The 21,700-nt window shown below is 41.2% G+C and overlaps 1 protein-coding gene across 6 annotated transcripts in view; it reads left to right on the forward strand.

Annotated features, from left to right (window-relative positions):
- Positions 1 to 21,700, forward strand: part of mast2 (microtubule associated serine/threonine kinase 2) — a 405,638-nt gene that overhangs the window by 316,323 nt on the left and 67,615 nt on the right. For 4 of the 6 annotated variants that reach the window (XM_080195426.1, XM_080195428.1, XM_080195431.1 and 1 more), the window contains 3 exons: positions 2,750 to 2,770; positions 9,971 to 10,049; positions 16,838 to 16,992. In XM_080195426.1, the coding sequence (XP_080051552.1) occupies positions 2,750 to 2,770; positions 9,971 to 10,049; positions 16,838 to 16,992 (255 nt within the window). The remainder of the gene's footprint in view (positions 1 to 2,749; positions 2,771 to 9,970; positions 10,050 to 16,837; positions 16,993 to 21,700) is intronic. The other 2 variants (XM_080195427.1, XM_080195430.1) reach the window with 1 other exon arrangement.

Below are 21,700 nucleotides of genomic sequence, written 5' to 3' on the forward strand. Positions count from 1 at the left end.
ATTCTAAAGAAGTGTGAACAGAAATTAATTTCCATATTCTAAAATCTTAGATATCCTCTTAATACCTTATTAGATGACACTAACATTAAAATAAGGCAGAAAATATTGGAGATATTCCACATCTGTGGCAAGAGAAGCAGATAACATATGACATTGATGACCTTTCATCCAAACCAGTGCTTCTGCCAGACCTGCTGATTATTTCCAGCATTTTCAGTTGAATTTCAGGTCCCTAGCAAACATAGCATTTTGCTTTTGCATAATATAGGCACGTTGGTTTTGTAGCTTCCACATTTGTGCCTGTGATCTACTCCAGATAATCAAATGGGAGACGAAACACATCCTCAATGGGATGGCGAAAGTCAATTTAATGCCTAAATGATATAATGTGTGCATTGAGGCTAGGACCTTAAATCTGTGGCATTGTCTTCCTACAACCTTCTCACTTTTCAAAGCTTTCATCACATTTAATGCCACAGGTCTTAACTTGTCACCTGGATTTCTCAATTTTGACAAGGTTGAGAATGATTTGGGCACAACCTTGTTTGCCATGCTGCTGCTTGTTAGAGTAATTAAAAATGTAGGAAACATCAAAAACATAGTTGAAACCCCATTCACGGAAGTACACAAGTAGAGTCCCTCAAATCTAGTGACCTTTGCACCGAGGCCATGCTGGATTTTGGAACTTGAGGGTTTTTGCATGGTGGCATAATGATTAGCACTGTTGCCTCATAGCGCCTGGGACCTGGGTTTCATTCCCAGCTTGAATCACCGTCTGTGTGGAGTTTGCACATTCTCCCCCTGTCTGCATGGGTTTCCTCTGGGGGCTCTGGTTTCCTCCCACAGTCCAGAGAAGTGTGGGTTAGGTTGATTGGCCATGCTAACTTGACCTAAAATGAGGGGATTGGCAGGGTAAACATGTGGGGTTAAAGGAATAGGGCTTGGGTAGAATTGTGATCGGTGCAGACTCAATGGGCTGAATGGTCTGCTTCTGCACTGTAGGGATTCTATGATATGAACTCCTTAATTTGGTCAATAGAGGACACAGGAAAATCAAATTATATGATTGCAAAACCTCCATGGCTGTAGTGTCTGGCCACACAAGATGGACAGCAATGGCCCACCCATGGTTGTGGCTCTAGTGGAGCAGAGGGATTGGTGTAGGAGGTCTCTCAGCATCCCCAGCTAGCTGCAAACAAGCCAAAATGCCTTCAAGCAGCAGCAGCAGAGCTGGACCTCAGCAGATTGACCAGTCTGCTGCTTGGAGGATCCCAACAGTTGCCCCTGTCAGCCTAAAGATGGGTATTTATTTATACAGATTGGCTTCCTGCTGGTGATGACCCAGGAAGAACACCTGGAGGTGAGAACACACTGACCCATGAGCTGGACCCTAATGTTTCAGACTTTCCTTCCAATCTGCCTTCAGGCCCTCTCTGCAGAGCATAGAAGGTTCTGTTTCTTGTCTGCTTTTCCCAGTTCATACATTCAGAAATCTTTTTGTTGCTATAAAATTAGTCCAAATTTCATCCCACTGTTAACAGCTATATGCCAGTACACAACTTGTATTTTTCTGAATGTGTCCTGTGCATCTCACCCTACTTTGGCTTTAGTAGTAGAGCTTTCACCCATTTAGATCTTGTATTTTGTATTCCTTCTCCAAATCACTCTTGAATTTCCACCTGTCTCCTTGCATTCAAATGCCTTCTTAAAAGCCTACCTCTTGAATCCATTTTCCCCCTCTACTGCTCCTGTTACTGCTAAGCACCTGTTTTGACTTCTAGGAAGCATTTGAAAAGTTTGTTACTTTGAAGGCATTATATAAGTGAATCATGCTACCTTCAAAGCCCTTGTTGCTATCCCACATAAAAAAACAGCAAAATCATTCTTGACTTTACACTGCCATCATAATGTCCATGTTCTGTTCACAACAGTCCCTCTGTTCTTTATGTTGGCAAGTATTATTATCATGTTCATTGGCCTTGTTGTATTTGTTGAAAATGATTGAAAGTGCTCACTTCACTGATAACAAGACAATGTAATAATTTTTCATTAACTTCTCTGGCTTAAGCTATCTTTTCTCTGTTCCCGTTTTGCATACAGTGTGAAAACATTAAGCACTCTGCTTGTTACATAGGATCCCATTCAAATACATTTAAAAAGTTCCTAATAGGGGAGAAAACTATTTGTAAATTGGATGCAGTACCCTATTAATGCCATCAACATAGAAACTAGAAGCAGGAGTAGGCCATTCGCCCTTCAAGCCTACATTCCCATTCATTATGATCATCAAATTCAGTACTCTAACCGCCCTCCTCCCCACCGTCCCCCATATCCCTTGATCCCTTTAGCCTCCAATTGCTATATCTAATTTCATCTTCATTTCTGTTGTGTAATTTAAAATACATTTTAAAGCAGTTTCATGTTTTTTAAAAAATTACCAAATTGTGAGCATTTAGAAACAGACTGCACCTGTGAAATGTGATCAGGGGACTCTTGCTAATTTTTCAGTCTGACCCACAATTTACTCTAGCCAGAAATGTCAGAACTAATTGACTGGTGTCAACTTCCTAAATTACAACTGGAAATCACATTTTGTTCCACATTGTTGTATACTTAAATGCATAGCCTAAAATGGTCTGTTTTGTGTATGTCACAAATAAAGGTTGAGCCATCAAGCAATTTAAATGTATATTATTTTGTACTGCATTATTTTGTTAGTCATTAATGTATTTATATTTCTTTGATGCAGCCATGGTCACAGAGCTGACAGGTAACACTCAAATCAGTGTTGCTGTCATAGATATTGCATGTTCTGGAGCTGTACTTTGGATGTTTGTGCATGAAAATGCAATGAAGTGTTCAAGCACATTTTTTGCTTTTAGTTGGTCCATGTGTACAGAACGATGTACATACTGCAATTTGCACGTTAATTCATGGAGGAAAATGCTTACAAAAAACAACGTAACTGAAGCTGCAGCTAGTAGGAAATGTCGTTTCTTGAAGAAATAGCTCTTTTGAAAACATTAGATCTGCAGCCCAGTTTGTTTTAATGAATGCCAAGCTCTGTTTGCGCTTCCTGTGTTAACCTGTGTTGATTTAATGCAACCTTAACAGTGCCTGTTCAATGTTCTGATATTTTTTGATACAAAAGTATCAGCCTCCATTCACTAATGTCCCCATATCCTTGTTTAATGATATTCTGCCATCTACTCTCATAATGCTTTTGTAAAAAATTTGTCGTTGAGATATTTTGTGATTTGCCCTTAGCTTTAAGTAATTAGCAATTGAAGTAAAAATGTCATAGAATCATAGAGTAACTTGTACCAAACAGATTTTTATTCTAATAGAAAAACCACAAGACCTGTATTTTTCAGCATGGGTTCTGATGTTGTGCCAATCCCTACGTCCATCCCGACTCTATAGAGATCATGTTCAGAAATTGTACTGCAGCCCTTGTGGTCCTTCTGTCAGAACATTCTTCACTTTCCTTATGACACAAAGAAAAAGTATCAGTCATTATTTTAAATAGTTCAACCTTTTTGTGTTATTTTGTTATACTTAGTATGCGCTGTCCTTTTAACAGAGTTGTATATAGTTAAGTGATTAATTCTTTAATCTTTATCAGGTTTTCTACTTGTTCAAATCTAGTTTTTTTTATTTTGGTTTTCTTATCTGCTGAAGTCCTATATTGAATCAGCTGTCACTCTACTCTGGTTGGTTTGTTTGTTTCCACTGGATGTCGTTGCTTGTATCAAGATTAGCTTTATTTGCCATGGGCCTTTCCTAGTAGCTGACATTCACAAACATCACACATTATACCCACCAGTTTATTGTCACCAATATAAGTCAAAGTCTATTTTTATTATCCATTTGGCCCAGCAAGCCTGCTCTGCCATCAAGTTAAATCATAGCTAATTATCTACCTGTGCACAGAGGCACATGGGGAGTGCAGCAAAAGCTCACCAGACCGATCCCAAGGATGAGAGCTTGTCCTGTGAGTAGAGGTTGCGTAGGCTAGGCCTATTCCCTAAGTTTAGAAGAATGAGGGATGATCGTATTGATGAGGATAAAATTCTCAAGGGGCTTCGTGGGATAGTTTCTGGGAGGATGTTTTTGCTAACTGATGGATCTAGGACTAGGATTCAGTGTCTCATACTAAGTGGTGGAGCATTTTTTGAAATTGTTTTATTGGGTGTAGGCGTCACAGGCTAGACCACCATTTCTTGCTCATCCCTAATTGTCCTTGAGATGGTGATGTGAGCTGCATTCTTGAACCATTGCAGTCCATGTGTTTTGGGTACAAAGTGCTGCTAGGGAGAGTTCCAGGATTTTGATACAGCAATAGTGAAGGAATGGTGATATATTTCCAAGTCGGGATGGTATGTGGCTTCAAGGGTAACTTGCAGGTGGTGGTGTCCCCATGCACCTGCTGATGAGGAGAAATTTCTTCAGCCAAAGGGTTATAAATCTTTGGACTTCTCCGTGTCAGAAGGCGTGTCAGTTGTTTGTGTTCAAGGTCAGAGATGATAGATTTTGTAAATTAAGGGAATCAAACAATATGAGATAATGTGGGTAGGTGGAGCTGAGGCAGAAGATGACCCATGATTTTAAAGAAATCATTTGTGGAATGTGGGCATCGCTGACAAGGCCAGCATTTCTTGTCCTGTTCCTAATTGCCCTTGAGAAGGCAGAGGTGAGTTGCCGTCTCAAACTGTTGCAGCCCATCCAGTGCTGTTGAAAGGGAGTTCTGGGATTTTAACCCGATGACAGTGAAGGAATAGTGATAGGTTTCCAAGTTGGGATGCCCAATGACTTGGAGGGAAACTTTCAGATGGCAGTGTTCCCATTTGTCCGCTGTTCTTGTCTTTCTGGGTGGTACCTGTCATGTACTTGGAAGCTAATGTCTAAGGAGCCTAATTGAGGAGCAGAGCAGGCTCAAGGGACAGAATTATTGATTCCCGTTCCAATTTTTTAAAATGTTTTCACAATACTAGTTAGGGTCACTGAGAATTAGATATATATATCAACATGGGGAAAGTATTTTTATGCAGTGAAACGTTTTGGCCCGGATTCTGCCAGCCCAGCTTTTTTTTTGAGCGTAATCAGTGCGGAGCAGATTATCATGTTGAAATGAGAATTTCAGTATGATTAATGGGCCCGGGACAATATTCTGTGGGCCAGCTAGCATCTCCCTCCACTGGGAGTGGTACCCTCCAGAGGCATTTACGACCGCTCTCCACTCACGGGGAACAGGTGCCCTGACCCCACTGGAGGGAACAAAGGCCATTGAGGCTCCCCAGAAGGTTGGGGGCAGGGGCTACCCCTACGGCAGTGCCAGCCTGGCACCCAGCAATTGGGGGGTGGCAGGGGGGGCCACATTGGCACATGCGCCAATCTCCACGCTGATGGATCGGCGCATGTGCACTGACCCACTCAGCACCATGCTACCAGCCTCTTGGGTAGAAATAGGCCCGCCCACTACTTCCCAGAGTGAATCCCACAGATACACTTTGCAATGCTCAGAGTGTCGGAGATTCGCTCTGGTAAAAATGCCCGCAAAAAAGGGTGGGAAATACTCCCATTATTCCGCATGTTGGGCTCTTAGATTTTTTTAGGGAGAATCCGGATCTACATCTGGAATGCATTGTCTGATAGGATTACGTGAGGAAGATTCAATTATGGCTTTCAGAATGGGATTGGATAAGCACCTGAAGGGAAAGAATCTGCAAATCTGTGGGAGCAGTCTCAGGAATGGGAGTAGCTAAATTGCTCTTGCAGAGAGTTGGCATGGACTCAACAGGCTAAATGAGCACCTTCAGTGTTGTAACCATCCCAGAATTCTGGTGCAGTTGCTTAATTGCTTTGCTCCGATGGGCGTTTGGAGGTAAAATTACAAGTGACAGTGATCAATTTTGGGCCAATAGCTTGATCCAGTTTTCCCCCTCATTAAGTCCCTATTAAGAAACAGAGTTTCATCCACAGGTTTTTGTTCTGTCACGCACTTTAGCAATCCGTAGAATTGAAAGTCCTTTGCATCTAATTGTATTTCAGCAAAACTGAAGTCTGTTGTTCCAGGAAGTGGAGATTGTCAGCGAGGGAGTTACTCCAACCATTTGATCCAAACCCTACCACATGCCTACTTGACTTTGTAGCAAAATCTCTTAGTCTTCATTGTTTTGCTCAAACCTTCTACAGTTGATGGACACTTCAGGTCATTATCAGTTTCAATGAATGGCAGAAACCAAATCTACACGCACGTTTTTGGTTTTGACGGGCAGCTTTTGTTTTTGTGATGTCCTTCTCTTGGGTGCTATTGATGAGAGTTACTTTTAGTGGTATTTGTTCTTCTGCCAAATGGTTCATGTCCAGTGCCACTCTGGTCCAGTTTCAAATTAGAACCATGCAACCATTTCTCCCAAAAGTGCAGAATTGGTAGAAAAACTGGTCAAGATCGTGACTGTTTTTCAGTGCAGCTTCAGAGCTGGATCTCCACACTGTGCTCTGCAGATGTCACAATCATGAATCTCATTAAAAACCTGCAGGGGGTGGCCTATTCGTGCCAGAGTCTGACAGCTCTGGACCTCTGCATCCCCATCCCAGAGCGCCTTGATGTCCTGGCCCCCCACCTTCGCCTGCCCCAATCGCTAGTCTCTCTCCAGCCCAGACTGATCCCCATACAGAGTCATGCAGAGTGGTAGCGAGATCTCCCAGCCCCACCGATCACCCTTAGGTCATGCCTGATGCTTGGTGGGCAATGCCAAGGTGCTCCCTGGGCATAGGCAGTTTGCCCCTTGGGCAGTGCCAGGGGCACAGGTTGACTCTGCCAGGGTGCCCATGCCCAAGGGGCACCACCCCCCTGCCGCCCAATCCCCTGGGGGGCCCCAATTGCCTCCCCCTCCTGCTGGTTCCCTGAACATGAGCATAAGAACATAAGAAATAGGAGCAGGAGTAGGCCATCTAGCCCTTCGAGTCTGCCCCGCCATTCAATAAGATCATGGCTGATCTGAAGTGGGTCAGTTCCACTTTCCCGCTCTCTCTCCATAACTCTTAATTCCCTTGTCTGTCAAAAACCTACCTACCCGTGACTTAAATATTTTTAGCGAGGTCGCCTCCACCACTTCGACGGGCAGAGAGTTCCAGAGATTCACCGTCCTTTGAGTGAAGAAGTTCCTCCTCAACTCCGCTCTAAACTGTCCCCCCCTTGGATGGATTAGTAAATTTGCTGATGACACCAAAGTTGGAGGAGTTGTAGACAGCGAGGATGGATGTTACAGTTTGCAGAGGGATATAGATAAGCTGCAGAGCTGGGCTGAGAGGTGGCAGATGGAGTTTAATACGGAAAAGTGTGAGGTGATTCACTTTGGTAAGAATAACAAGAATACAGAATATAGGGCTAATGGAAGGACTCAGTAGTGTTGACGAGCAGAGAGATCTCGGGGTACATGTGCATAGCACCCTGAAAGTTGGCACCCAGGTTGATAAGGTTGTTAAGAAGGCGTACAGTGTGTTAGCTTTTATTGGTAGAGGGATTGAATTTCGGAGCCGTGAGGTCATGTTACAACTGTACAAAACTCTGGTGCGGCCGCACTTGGCGTATTGCGTACAGTTCTGGTCGCCGCATTATAAGAAATATGTGGGGGCATTGGAAAGGGTGCAGAGGAGGTTTACCAGGATGTTGCCTGTATGGTGGGAAGGTCTTATGAGGAAAGGCTGAGGGACTTGAGGTTATTTTCATTGGAGAGAAGAAGGTTACGAGGTGACCTGATTGAGGCATACAAGATGATCAAAGGATTGGATAGGGTGGACAGTGTGAGCCTTTTACCTCGAATGGTGATGGCTAACACAAGGGGACATAGCTTTAAATTAAGGGGTGGTAATTATAGGACAGATGTCAGAGGTAGGCTCTTTATTCAGAGGGTAGTAAGGGCGTAGAATGCCCTGCTGCAGCAGTTGTGGACTCGCTAACTTTAAGGGCGTTCAAATGGTCAGTGGATAGGTATATGGATAACATTGGAATAGTTTAGGTTAGAGGGTCATTAGATTGGTTCCACTGGTCGGTGCAACATCGAGGGCCGAATGGCTTGTACTGTGCTGTTATGTTCTATGCTCTATTATCTTGAGGCTGTGCCCTCTAGTCCTGCTATCCTTTCTAAGTGGGAAGAATCTCTCTACCTCTACCCTATCCGTCCCTTTCATTATCTTATACGTCTCTATAAGATCGTCCCTCATCCTTCTAAACTCCAGCGAGTACAGACCCAGTCTATTTAGTCTCTCTTCATTGTCCAACCCCCTCATCTCTGGTATCAGCCTAGTCAACCTCCTCTGCACTCCCTCCAAGGCCAAAATATCCTTACGCAGGTGTGGCGACCAAAACTGCGCACAGTACTCCAGCTGCGGCCTCATCAGTGCCCTGTACAGTTGCAGCAAGACCTCCCTACTTTTATATTCTATCCCTCTCGCTATAAAGGCCAGCATACCATTCAAACCCCACCAGAATGAAGTATTCCTGGCAGGGTGGGAGATGCTATCGGGCCTGGCAAATTCCGTGCCGGGTCTGGTAATCATTTTTAAACTACCTTTAAAATATATCAAAAACAGATTTAAATTTCTTACCCCTCTTCCTGCTGGTTTCCAGAGCGGTCTCAACTGTGGCTGTTCTCCGACTCTGGGATACGTGCACGTGTCAGGAGCACGTATGCGAATCCTGCAAATTGGCCGACACGCGATTCTCCTGACCGAACCCACCAGAAAATTTGTGGGTCGCAATGGGAGAATCGCCCCCCATAGTTCAGAGATATCTATTAATTAAATTTCTCCTGAGGTATCCATGATTGTTATTCTAACATTTTATTGTAGTGCTTATTTTGTTTACATTAAGCGTTTCAGTAAGTCCTGGTAACTTACTATTTATGTATCCTCTTCTCTTTGTTCCATTCCTTCTGCTTGAAAATACCTGTGACTTTAGGACTAGCAATAGCATATACAGCTTTGCAAAGAACAGGTCTTTTGTAAGTTCGTGACTTTGAACAGATGGCAACACTGTGGTAAAGAGCGTAAATAAACCAGGAGGGAACAATACCCACCTCTTATGCTGTGAAGCAATGCAAATCTAGGAAGCCTTCCAGCTGAAAACTCCAGCCAACAGTGATGCTGAAGAGAAGATTCAAGCTTAAAATCAACACAAATAAAAAAAAGGATTAGTATGGTACCTTGGTGGTTCAATTAAAAAGGTGATATGTGAGATTAAGTCAACAGTCTTATTCCTGAGATTGACCTTCACTGACACCAATAAAAGATTGTAAATTGCTTAAGGGCAATCAATGTAGTACAGTTATCCAGAACTCCAGATGATTTTTTTTGTCTTTAGCAGAAACTGAAACATTTTGAGTGATATGAACTCAAAAATGAAACATTCCTGACATAAGCTGAAGAATCCAAGTGTGTCAAGAATCTTGAATTTAGCTAGAGCCAGAAACATACATTAAAAGAACACATTTTTTATGGGATGGTGGGGATGCTTGGGGGAGGGATGGGTCAAGTTTGGGGGTCCATGTTGACGTTGATCCTCTGTAACACTTTTAAAAGAGCTGAGGCTATCTCCAGTTTAAAAAAAATAAGATTTTGCCATTTTACTTTCACTTCTATTTTTAGTTTCCTGAACCTTGGGTATTAAAATGTGGCTGAAAGAATAAACAAAATCCTGATGATGCTGTTAGTCTTACTGGTATGAGGGATGACTTTGTCTTTTCAGTTCTTAAATTATTTAGTTCTTAAATTATACCTGATCTTTGCTTTGACTCACTGACGGGGTGTGTGTAACTGGCAATTCACTATATAGGACAGTGCATTGGAGTTCAAGTAATACCTCATGTAGAATATCTTTCACCTTTTTAAAGATTATATACAACCTGAAAATAGTTAAGCGGTTTTACTTGTCACCATTTTATAATTTCTCTTCCCAAATCTCCAGGACTGATGGACGCCGATGGTCCCTGGCCTCCCTGCCTTCTTCTGGATATGGAACCAATACACCCAGTTCCACAGTATCTGTATGTATTGGTTATTTTTTAATACATTATCACTCGTACCAATTATTGATTAATTACATGCACAAAAAATCTGTATCTTGTGTTCTGCTGCTACTGTGATCCTGTAATTTAGTATTGAATCATAAAATCATGCGGCGATACAGCAAAGCAGGACGTCATTTGGTTTATCATTCCTCTGATGGGTCTTTGAAAGAGCTTCCCTGATCACTCCTGCAGCCCTGGAATTTTCTCTACTTTTTTCTACTTTGTTCCCTTGTAAGTATTACTGAATCTGTTTCCATCACCCTTTCAGTCAGTACATTCCAGATTGTGACAATTCACTGAGCAAAAGTTTTCTTTTCCTCATGGTGCCTGTTTCTTTGGCCAACTTATGTCTGTGCCCTCATTTTGCTATCCCTTCTGACACTTCCTCCCTGTTCACCCTATCATTCCCTTCATGATTTTGAACATCTTTATCAAAACTCTGCTTAACCTTCTCTGGTCTAACAAGAACAACCCCAGTTTCTGTAGTCTATCCATGTAATTAAAGTCTTTCATCTCTACTACCATTCTCTTGAACCTCCTCTGCACATCCTATCAGGCCTTTGTATTCTTCTTAAAGTGCCTAGATTGGTCATAATATTCTAACTGGGAGCTAACGGTTTAGTTCATTAGCATTTTTACTCTGTACTGTGTCGTAAAGCTGAGAAGCCCATATGCCTTTGTAACGACATACTGATATAGGTAGTTCTCTTGTATTTCTCTTGAGTAACTCCTCCCTCCGCTTTGTTCTTCACTCTGTTCTTTTACAAGTCCTGTTATAATTGAAGCCTTGTATTATCACTACTCTAAAGTTCCTCCATCTTTCTGTAATTTGCCTGCAAATTTTGCTCACCCCACCCCACGTGACATCCACCAACATTTGCCTCCTCTACCAATGACACGCACTGGCAGTAGTGTGTACCATTTACAAGATGCACTGCAAGAACTCAGCAAGTCACTTAAAACAGCACCTTCCAAACCCACAATCAACACCATCTATTAGGACAAGAGCAGCAGGCACACAGGAACACCATCTCCTGGGGGTTCCCCTCCATACCACACACCAACCTGACTTGGAAATGTATCACTTGTTACTAGGTCAAAATCATGGAACTCCCTACCTAACAGTACTTTAGGTGTCCCTACGTCACATGGACTGCAGCAGTTCGAGAAGGCAGCTCAACATGACCATCTGAAGGGCAGTTAGGGATGGGTAATAAATGTTGGCTGGCCTAGCCAACAATGTCCACATCCCTTGAATGAATAAAAAAAATTGGCCTTTAGTATAAATCCACAGTGTAATAGCTCCTCTATTCATTGCTTAATTCTAATCAACTTGATTCTGTCCTTGAACCTTAAAGTATATAAGCTCTTTCTAGTGCTGTAAAAGTATATTGAGTCAATATTGCCAGTCCCCTTTTATCACTCTTCAGTATCATTGTGACAAGGGATATTAAGTGCTCATCCCACCTCTCGTTTAAATCATGCCTGCACTAATGCCACTGCATCATAATCCCATGTGGTGGGTTGCATGTCATTTAACACATTTTGACTAGTGCTGCACATCTGCACTGAATCCATCTTTGCCACACATTTCTCTGTCTGCTTCCTCCTATTTCTGAGCTGCTCTTTATTTGAATGCTGCTTTTACCTTTGTCCTTTTGTGATTCTTGTACTTCTCGATAACAATTTGTGTTTCCATTCTTTTAGTAAAATCAGAGTACATGGAAAATATTTGCTAATATCTTTTCTTACATTTGCAAGTATCATTCTAATTGTATAACCAAGTGATTAAATATGTGCTGGCAACAGCAATGGCAAATTAACCAATCTTTTTTGATTTTGGATACTGCTTATTCAACTGGGTGTGTTGATGTAATTAGCGGGAGCAACCTCCTCTTGTTGGAAGCATATTCTTAATTTTGGGAGGATCACTGTTCAATATCAGCAGTTGCTGGTGTCATTTTTGGAAAAATCTTTTCAGCAAACCAAGGCCTTTATTTCGATTACAAGTTGTGTTCCAAGTATCATTTGTATATTAATAGTGAATGTCTGGAAATGTTTACTTTTTATATTTATTCTTGATGCTGCTGCCAAACATTAAAGATTTGAAAATGCTTGCATTACCTTAAACTTCCATTATGTATATTGTGTTGAAAATCATTGTGAAGGTCTTTGTGAAAGAGATTTGTCCTAAATTAAGTACATTTGACCATACCATCAGTGCTCATTTGACCAAATCCCATATTTTTTCTTCAAAATGATTTGAAGGAAAAATAGTAATCAAATAAAAATGGCTCAAAATCTGTAATAAAAAAAACAGAAATTGCAGGAAACACCTGCCAGTTAGCATCTGAAAAGATTCTGACCATTCTTATGTGTTTACTTCAGCAGACTAAGAGTTAATTGAGCAATTTAATAAGGATGGGAAAATATAAAAAAGGGGAGAGGAGCTGAAGGGAGAACCTACAAACATGGCAAACATATAAAGGAAGTTGGTGTATTAAATAACTTAGGAACACCTCGATAATTAGGTAAATTAATGCTAGCATATGAAAAAGGGCAAATAGTTGGCAGGAAAAAAGACAAAAGAGAAAGGTTCTCACACAATAAAAGTATGAGAAACAAGTTGAGATGGCACTCAGTAGGCCACATACCTCCACCACGTTGTGTCAACTCAACATTATTACTGTTATGCAACTCCTCCTTGAGGTTTTTCTCTGCCTGATTGTTCATCAAAGCTGAAAAAAGTCATCCTTTTATTAAGGGCTTCCACCTCGCTGAGGAGGCTTCGGGCACATCTACATACAATAACCTGTTTTGAAAACTCTGATCACATTTTGACAGTTGTGACAAATTGCATCATAGAGGTTAAAACAATCTACAACATTCTAAAACAACCAAATTCTAAGTAAAACAACCCACAACAACCTTTAAAAAAAAATCAATCCACTCTATCTCCCAATGTTAACAGGTCATTAAAAAAATTCGAAGTTCTGTATCTGGATCCACATCTTTGCCAAAAATTAGTTCTTCCTTGGGCCTTACCTATGTGTACCAAGTTTTGCTGAAATCCATTCATAGGTTTTTGAAATATATTGTTTACATATAGACTAACAAACGTTAGGTGGCGGAAGTAATAAAAAAGAGTAACGTTTAGAAAGACTTGATGAGGTAGAAAATGAAAACAAAGAACAACGGGTCTGCCAATCGTGCAAACAGAAAAAAGAATAGATCCCCACCAGAGGCCCAGACCCCTGCCAATGTTTTGAAGATTTTTGACACAAAATTCCTTTTTCCTACCCCAAACAGTGTCAAATGCTCCCTACACCTCAAGCATTCAGTATTTTGAGTAGAATGAAACATGTAAATGAAATCCTGAAATACAAAGTTCATTGTTGAGAGACTGGTGTGTCCAGCAGAAAATTAACTACTGTTTTGGAACTTCATCTGAACAGTTCAGAAGATCAAAGACTGATAAATTACATTAAGAATAGGTGGAGTTCTTAAAGTGGCTATCTGCAGGTAAATAAAGGTCACATTTCTGCACAAAGCAAAAACATTAAGATTTTGATTAACTTGCATTTGCTTTCCCAGTGTAGAGAGAACCGCACTGTGAGCATTGAATACAGTATACAAGGTTAGAAAGACCATCCTGGTGCAGGATCGAACTGTATATTAATTGAAATTGTTAAAGCTGCAAAGGGTATGAGAGGAGATGTTAACGTTAGTGGATGAAAGAAGGATTGAATCAGGGTAAGAAGAAACTAGTTTGGTGGAACAGAAACAGACTGGAACAGTTGGGGCAAATTTAACCTAATTTGCCCATCAGAAAACAATGCTCAATTTTACCGTCCATTGAAGCTAATAGAGTGTGATGTTGGACAGAATATAACACTGACATTCTACCTGTTTCCTGGGGTTCCCGCCTCCTGTGTTCAGTTAACACCACCCCATATCTTTCTTCGGAGATTATATTGCCTTTGTATTTCGGGAGAGGTGAAGTGAGAGTGTGGGGAGCTGGATTGAGGAGGAGATTGGACAATGCTCAGTCGGGCAGTGACAGTATTGCAAAATGTGCGGCTGGGAAGCTTTCGAGAGGAGATAGATAAGATCAGTCATGGCTTGGGGAATGGTTACTTAGAACTCAACCATAGTCAAATTATGGTTCCAAGATCATGATCTGGATTTGGTTTGGAATAGGTAAAACTTTAAAGGAAGGGGCTTAAGGAGATTGAGAAGGCTCAAGATCGGAGAAGTGATCAGATACTTAGAGGGGTGGACAGCAAGCCCCTTAGAACCATAGAATCCCTGGTGTGCAGGAGGAGGCCAATTAGCCCATCGAGTCTGCAGCCTCTCTTGAAAAGAGCATCTTACCCAAATTCACTCTCCTCCTGCCCGATCCTCATAGTCCTACGCATTTACCACCTAACCTACATATCCCTGGTCACAAAAGGACAATTTAGCATGGCCATTCCACCCAACCAGCAAGTCCTTGGACAAACAAAGAGGTAGAAGCAATGGAAGAAATCTTACAAGCTCAAAACTCATCCAATGTTAGATTCAATCTTGGGTCTAAAAACTACACCATGTTGAAATTAGTCTCCCAACGTGATTTTTGAAGAGTTGGCAAATTAGCGATCAGAGAGCCACTTGAAATCCAGTCAAGGAAAATGTGTGAACTGCTGAGGCCAGAGAGCCAATTGGAGGTCCTCCAGTAATGACACATTGGCAGTTGCACTGTCTGCAGTGGAAGCTACCGATGCCATCACAGAGCGAAACAGGACATGTGACAATGACAGTTTTCTTTGAAGATCAGATTAAAAGAAGATGGGTTTAAAATACCCACAACTGCCAGGCAACTGCTTCACTGTATGGCCAGCACCAACCATGGCCATGTTCGGTGCAGTGGGGAATGGCTGGAATGGTAACCCTTGGGATGAAACTCTACCTTCCCCTCTCCAGGAGGTCACATTCTCTTTCAAGGCTGTCTTTGGCTGCAATGTGGACCTCATTTGCCATTTGGAAAATTTTCAGTCAGCATGGCAGAGGGTCCTTACTTAGCTCAAGTGGCTACTTGCCCTTGGCCTGATCTTCTTCAACACCTCTTTTGTCCTTGGTCTAAAAATGATTTAGAGCTGAGAATTTAGAGAACAGAGAGGCATAGACATAGTTAAGGGAGTAATGAAACTGAGACATTTAATGTCAGTATAAAGATCAAGAATAGGTAAAACTTTAAAGGAAGGGGCTTAAGGAGACTGAGAAGGCTCGATATCGGAGAAGTGATCAAATACTTAGAGGGGTGGACAGCAAGCCCCTTAAAACCATAGAATCCCTGCTCTGCAGAAGGAGGCCAATTGGTCCATCAGGTCTGCTGCTATTCTTGGAAAGAGCATCTTATCCAAATTCACTCACCTCCTGCCCTATCCTCATAACCCCACGCATTTACCACCTAACCTACATATCCCTGGTCACAAAAGGACAATTTAGCATGGTCATTCCACCTAACCAGCACATACTTGGACAAAATAAAGAGGTGGAAGCGACAGAAGAAATTTTACAAGCTCAAAACTCATTCCATTGAGCTAAGGCATTCTGCTTAAACAGATCATTGGGTGTCAGAAAATGGAGGGCAGAGGAAATGGTGAAAAGCATGTAATAAATTATGAAAGTGAAGGGGCTGAAGGATTAGCAAGTAGAATTGCACTCAAAATTAATTAAACCTCTGGTTTTTAATTAATTAAAGTAAACAAAATCTTTTTTGTTTTGTTGGATGTGATGGAGGATGGAAGAATTAACGATCAGGACAGCTAAGGTATAAATTGGAGCGAGAGGTCAAGAGTGTGTATGTGGCCTGCTGGAGAGGGTGGATAGTGTGAAGTGTTGAAAATTGTAGTCAGAGTCAAGTTGCGTAACTCAAAGGCTTTGGTGATCATGAATGGATCCAAAAGGGGAAGGATGAAACTTAAGCTGGAGTCATAAGCAGTGGTGGCAGGTGTTGAGAAAGAAGCTAAGAGTAATCCTTCAAAAGTGAGAATCAAAGGCAAGAAAACAAAAATAATGAAGTTAAATAGCATGCAAGAGATAAAGAGAAATCATATTGAAAACTTTTTCAGGGTTGGCACTTGAAAGAGAAATAATGGTTAAATGAAATAATAAATGAAGTTCTTTGTTTAGATATTTGTTGTCATGCTACTTGTGATAGGAAAGACTACACTTAGACCACTTCAGTCAGAACTGCAGCTTCCTTGGAATTAAAACAATCTTGCTAGAATAATTAAATGGAAATGATGATGAACATTATCAACCTGTAGACTTTTAATAGAATCCTTGTATATACATTCTTGAAACACATCCTGTGAAAATTAGAACTAGCATTATTCTACTTATTGCCCAGAATGATTTTCTTGCTTAAAAAAAGTATATATATAATGTGTGTATATTTCAGCAGCTGTGTTTTAAGGAAAGATAAGCTGTCTTTAAAATTACATTTTACTTTTGTAATAAATGTGCTTTGCTTTACAGGAGTGGGTTAACTGTGATGTAATCCATAATTGTGTAGGCTTGAGGTGCCAACATCAGTCAAAATTTGGTGTAGCAAGTGGCATCATATTGATGAAATTAGCAGATTTATTTGATGTTTTCATTTTGCCTTGAATGCTTTTTTTAAAAAAAAATCCTTCCCTTCCATGCTCTAGTCATTTAGAGCAATGGAGTTGAGACTAATGAGAAATAGTACTTAGAAAGACTTTGTTTACTGCACACAGTCATCCTGCTCATCACAGGAAAAACTTCACCAGCTGCCATATCAGCCCACCGCCGATGAACTGCATTTCCTCAGCAAGCACTTCAGCACAGAAAGCATCACAGATGATGATGGACGACAGTCTCCTGCCATGCGTCCTCGATCACGCAGCCTCAGGTTAGTACCGTAAAAATAAAACTTGACAGGCATGCCAACATAAATGTAACATTACTTAGGCAGGAATTGCAGGAAAAGAGTCAGTATGCATTTGTTTGAATTCCTGTGCACCTGAAGTATTGATTGTTTTATATAATGATTGTCTAAGATTGAGGTGCAATAATTTTCACTGAAGGCAAGCCTTCACAAAGTAGGCATCCCTCTTTATAAACCTTCAGCTGATGATTTATAAATTAAGCACTGAAATGATATCTGCAAAGCATGCTAATGACATTGAGTGGCAAGAAGTGTTTTCATCTGAGTATTTGTTAATGGGTTTTTTTTTGATGCAAGTCAGACATTATTGAAAACACGTGCCTTGTTCGAATATTTGAGACCAAGCATTAGATTTCTAAAAATAGATTAGAAAATTCAGATTCCAGCATTGATGAACACGTTCTTTCCCCCATCCACAGCTTATCTTCTTCTGTCAATTCTTCCTATTTTTGGCTTGACCACCGAGGACACTTTGTCGTGGTCATAATCCAGTTTTGCTGCATTTCACATTAATATTATGTGCTTTGCTGAAACATGACAATCTGTTTTTTACGATGAATGTAAACAAATTCATCATGAGGCTTGCAGTAAGTTTAAAAAATCCCTTTACAAAAACAGAACTTTTCAATGTTTATTAATAACCCGACATTTCAGTGATGGCTGTCAGTCTCAATTGTTGACGTCTTTGTTTCAAGGTCGTATCCTGTTTGCACCACCCTTGGCAGGTGTAATACCTGTGGTGACGTGGGGTACTGTTCTAAGGGCGATTAGGAAATGGGCCAGTTTGGTTTGTGGAAATCAAAGCAAATTATGCTGGAATCTGAATTGGTTCAGAGAGAGGCTGGTAACTTTGAATTTTTGGACAGCTCTTTCAGCCAGTCCGTTTGAAGCAGGTGGTACAGTGCAGTTCACGTATATTAAATGCCGTTTGTTCTCATGAAATGCTGGAACTCTTCATTAGTGAAAGCAGTCCCACTATTGGATACTAACACCTCGGAGAACCCCTGAGTGCAAACATCTGTAACAATTTCTTGACCATTGCTGATGAGGTTGTGGACTTCATTTCGTGTATGTCCAGCCATTTAGAGTGCACATATGGCACATATGGCCTGAAAATTGACGTGTAGTCAGATCCATGGTCGACCTGGTCGCTCTTGAGGGTGCATTCAGGCTGTGGATTTCAATTTTTGCTGATTTTGATAATGGTAACATTGTGTCACCAGATTCTCAACATTGATGTCTATCCTGGGCATCCACACATAGCTGCATGTCAGCATAGAGTTATCGAGATATACAGCATGGAAATAGACCCTTCGGCCCAACTCACCCATGCCGACCAGGTTTCCTAAACTGAATTAATCCCATTGCTTGCATTTGGCCCATATCTTTCTCAAGCTTTCCTATCCATGTACATGCCCAAATGTATTTTACATGTTATAATTGTACCTGCCTCTACCACCTTCCCTGCCAGCTCATTCCATTTATGTACCACTCTCTGTGTGAAAAAAATTACCCCTGAGGCCCTTTTGAAATCTTTCGCCTCTCATCTTAAACTATGCCCTCTAGTTTTGGACTCCCTACTCTGGGAAAAAGACCTTGGCTATTCACCTTATCTATGCCCCTCATGATTTTATAAATCTCTATCAGGTCAGCCCTCATCCTCCTGCGCTCAAGGGAAAAAAAGTTCCAGCCTATCCAGCCTCCTTATAATTCAAACCTTCCAATCGTGGTAACATCCCTGTAAATCCTTTTTGCGGCTTTCCAGGTTACTAACATCCTTCCTATAGAGGGCGACCAGAATTGTGTGCAATACTCTAAAAGTGACCTTGCCAATGTGTTGTACAATTGTAAGATAACATAATAGGAGAAGTGCTGAGTACAGGTTTGGCGGGTGAGCGGGCAGGTAAGTGGAGCTGAGCCCACAAAAAGATCAGCCATGATCTTATTGAATAGCGGAGCAGGCTCAAGGGGCCAGATGGCCTACTCCTGCTTCCTAGTTCTTATGTACTAGGCCATTCTGCCCCTTAAGCCTGCTCCATCAGTCAATAAGATCATGGCTGATCTGATGTGTTTCTTCAATCCCATAACCCTGTAAATGCTTTCCCTTCAATTTTCCATTCAACTTGTTCTTGAAAACCCTGATGGAATCTGCTTCCACCTCACGCTCAGGTAGTACATTCCAGATCCTAGCCACTGACACGTTAAACATTTCCTCATTTTCCCTCTGATTTTCAAACTTTCTGCCAGTGTGCCAATTATCTCAAAGCCAGTCCTGTCCATCCTGAGACATCGCTGCAGGGGTTCCAAGATCCAACCATCTTTAGCTGCTCCGTCAATGGCCTTCCCTCCATCATAAGGTCAGAAGTGGGATGTTCACTGATGATCACGTAACATTCAACACCATTCACGACTCCTCAGATACTGAAATCCCCATCCATCATCTTCATCACAGGATGGACACAATGCAACTTGTAGCAATAACTTTCTAGTGGGAGTAGGAACAACCACTCTTGCTGCTCATAATAATCCATCTTCTGAAAGGAGCTTAATTGCACTGAAGGAGCATACCAGTGGAGACGATATACTTTGGGTAGGATATGGCAGCTTAAAGTGTTTGAAATGTGTGTGCCTGCACCTGGCCTATGTTGAAAGGTATACTTTTCGGCTGTTACCAATAGAGCCCAGCGTTGGACCCTCACTGAAGCTATGGGAATGGCCTTATCTCTCTTAAATAGACCCAGTGGGGTTTATGGTTAGTAACTAGAATGAAATGCCGTTCATAAATGGACTGATGGAACTTCTTCACTCAGATGATGATGGGTAGTTAAGAGTAAGCTTTTTCAGCAACAATTAGAGTCCTCAAGGCATAGGCGATTGGCCTTTCTGCACCATCTTCCATCTTGTGTGATTCCATAAGGAGACGCGACAAAAGTAAGAATTATTTTCTCGAGGGATCAAAATGAACTAAGAGACTGGATTACTACTGTGCCTGTTTAATCCGTTCAAGGGCTTCTTTCTGATGCTCTTTCCAGTACTGTTTTTGGTGCTTCTTGAGCATTGTGTGTAGGGGTGCCAACACCAAAGAAAGATTAAGAATAAATCTCCCATTATAGTTCACCATTCCTTAAAAAAAAATTCCAATACTTTTCTGGGGCCAGCACTTCCTTAACTGCATTCATCTTCCCCTTCGTTGGGTGCAGCCCTTTTGCTTGCAGTTTTGAGCCCTAAGTAAGTTACTTCATGAGCCTGGAACATAAATTTCTCCCTTTTTAGCCTGCTTAAATCTCTTTAAAACTTCTTCAATAATTGCCAGATGCTTCTGTTTGGATATGGCTGTCATCAGAACATCACCTCAGTAGACAAACACCTTTAGTAAGTCCTGTAGGAAACTTTCCATCTTGCACCGGAAAATTGCACACACACGTGCGGTGTGTAGTTTGGTGATTCGATTAATTTCAGAATGAGTTTGGTGGCCCTGTTGTTTCCCTCATGAATGTGATTTTAAGATGTAAGCAGCTTATTTGACTGTTCTGCTGGAGACACTGGTTCAGGGTTGATTTCCTTCAAGACATCTCGGTGGTGTCTGTGAGTGGTCATTGCCAGAAACAGGGTTTGAAAATTTGCAGAAGCTTAAACACACAAAGGATGGGTCTGTCACATGACTATCACCCAGTGATTCAAACATGGTCGTTATGAGTGTATTCTACCTTGCAACTTAGTCACTTCGTATATGGGAATCCCCTTCTCTCAACCAGGGTCCCATTGTTTAAGTGATTGGGGTTAAAGCATATTCCCATTACAGCTTGATGAGTTCATGCTTGGAAACACCCTGGGTAATTGCCTTGCCAATGAGGTCAGGGCATATGACTCATGATGTTTTCATTGTCTTTGAAGAGTCTTTGCAGATGTGGTATCTCCATCCCAGAGGGTCGGACTGTGGAAGGTACCGTGATGCAAATTGCATAGTCATCTTTAGCTGCAAGCTCAGATTACCTTTAGTCTCTGTTTTTAAAAGGTTCAATTTGGATTTCCAGCCAGTGGAATAAAAATCATTGTTTGACATGAAGCACACTTTTGTGTCAGTCCATATGAAAACATTTTTATAAATAGAAGATGTTGAAGAACTGTTGTTATGTTCTTGTGTGGGAAGAAGGAGCAAGATGACTGTTACCCAACAATCAAAGTAATTCAGTGTTAGGATTTTGATGACTTAAACTGCTGCTTGGGGTTTATTGTTTGACAACATTGAAATCTAATAATTAGATTGTTACCTTGCAATTCACTCCCATACATCCTGGATTCTAAAATTATTGTAGACTCATTCTTCATTTTCAATATTGAAAGATAATGTTGTGCATTAACTTTAACTTTGGAAAATTATAGTGCAGCAAACTGATGATTTTTAAATGAGAGAATTTTGTTATCTAGCAAAATAGAGAAACATAGAACATTACAGCGCAGAACAGGCCCTTCGGCCCACGATGTTGCGCCGACCAGTTAAAAAAACAATGACCCACTAATCTAAACCAATCCCTTTTCGTCCATAAACCTATCCACATCGTGTTCAGTGCTTCCATGTTTCGTAAGTGCACTCTATTCTAATAACATCTTTGACTAGATAAAATATTTTTTGTTCATTAAATAGCTTGGAATATAAAGTAAATTAGCTGTA

This window comes from Carcharhinus amblyrhynchos, chromosome 9 (assembly GCF_965287045.1).
Source record: "Carcharhinus amblyrhynchos chromosome 9, sCarAmb.v2.hapA, whole genome shotgun sequence".
Lineage (NCBI taxonomy): Eukaryota > Metazoa > Chordata > Chondrichthyes > Carcharhiniformes > Carcharhinidae > Carcharhinus > Carcharhinus amblyrhynchos.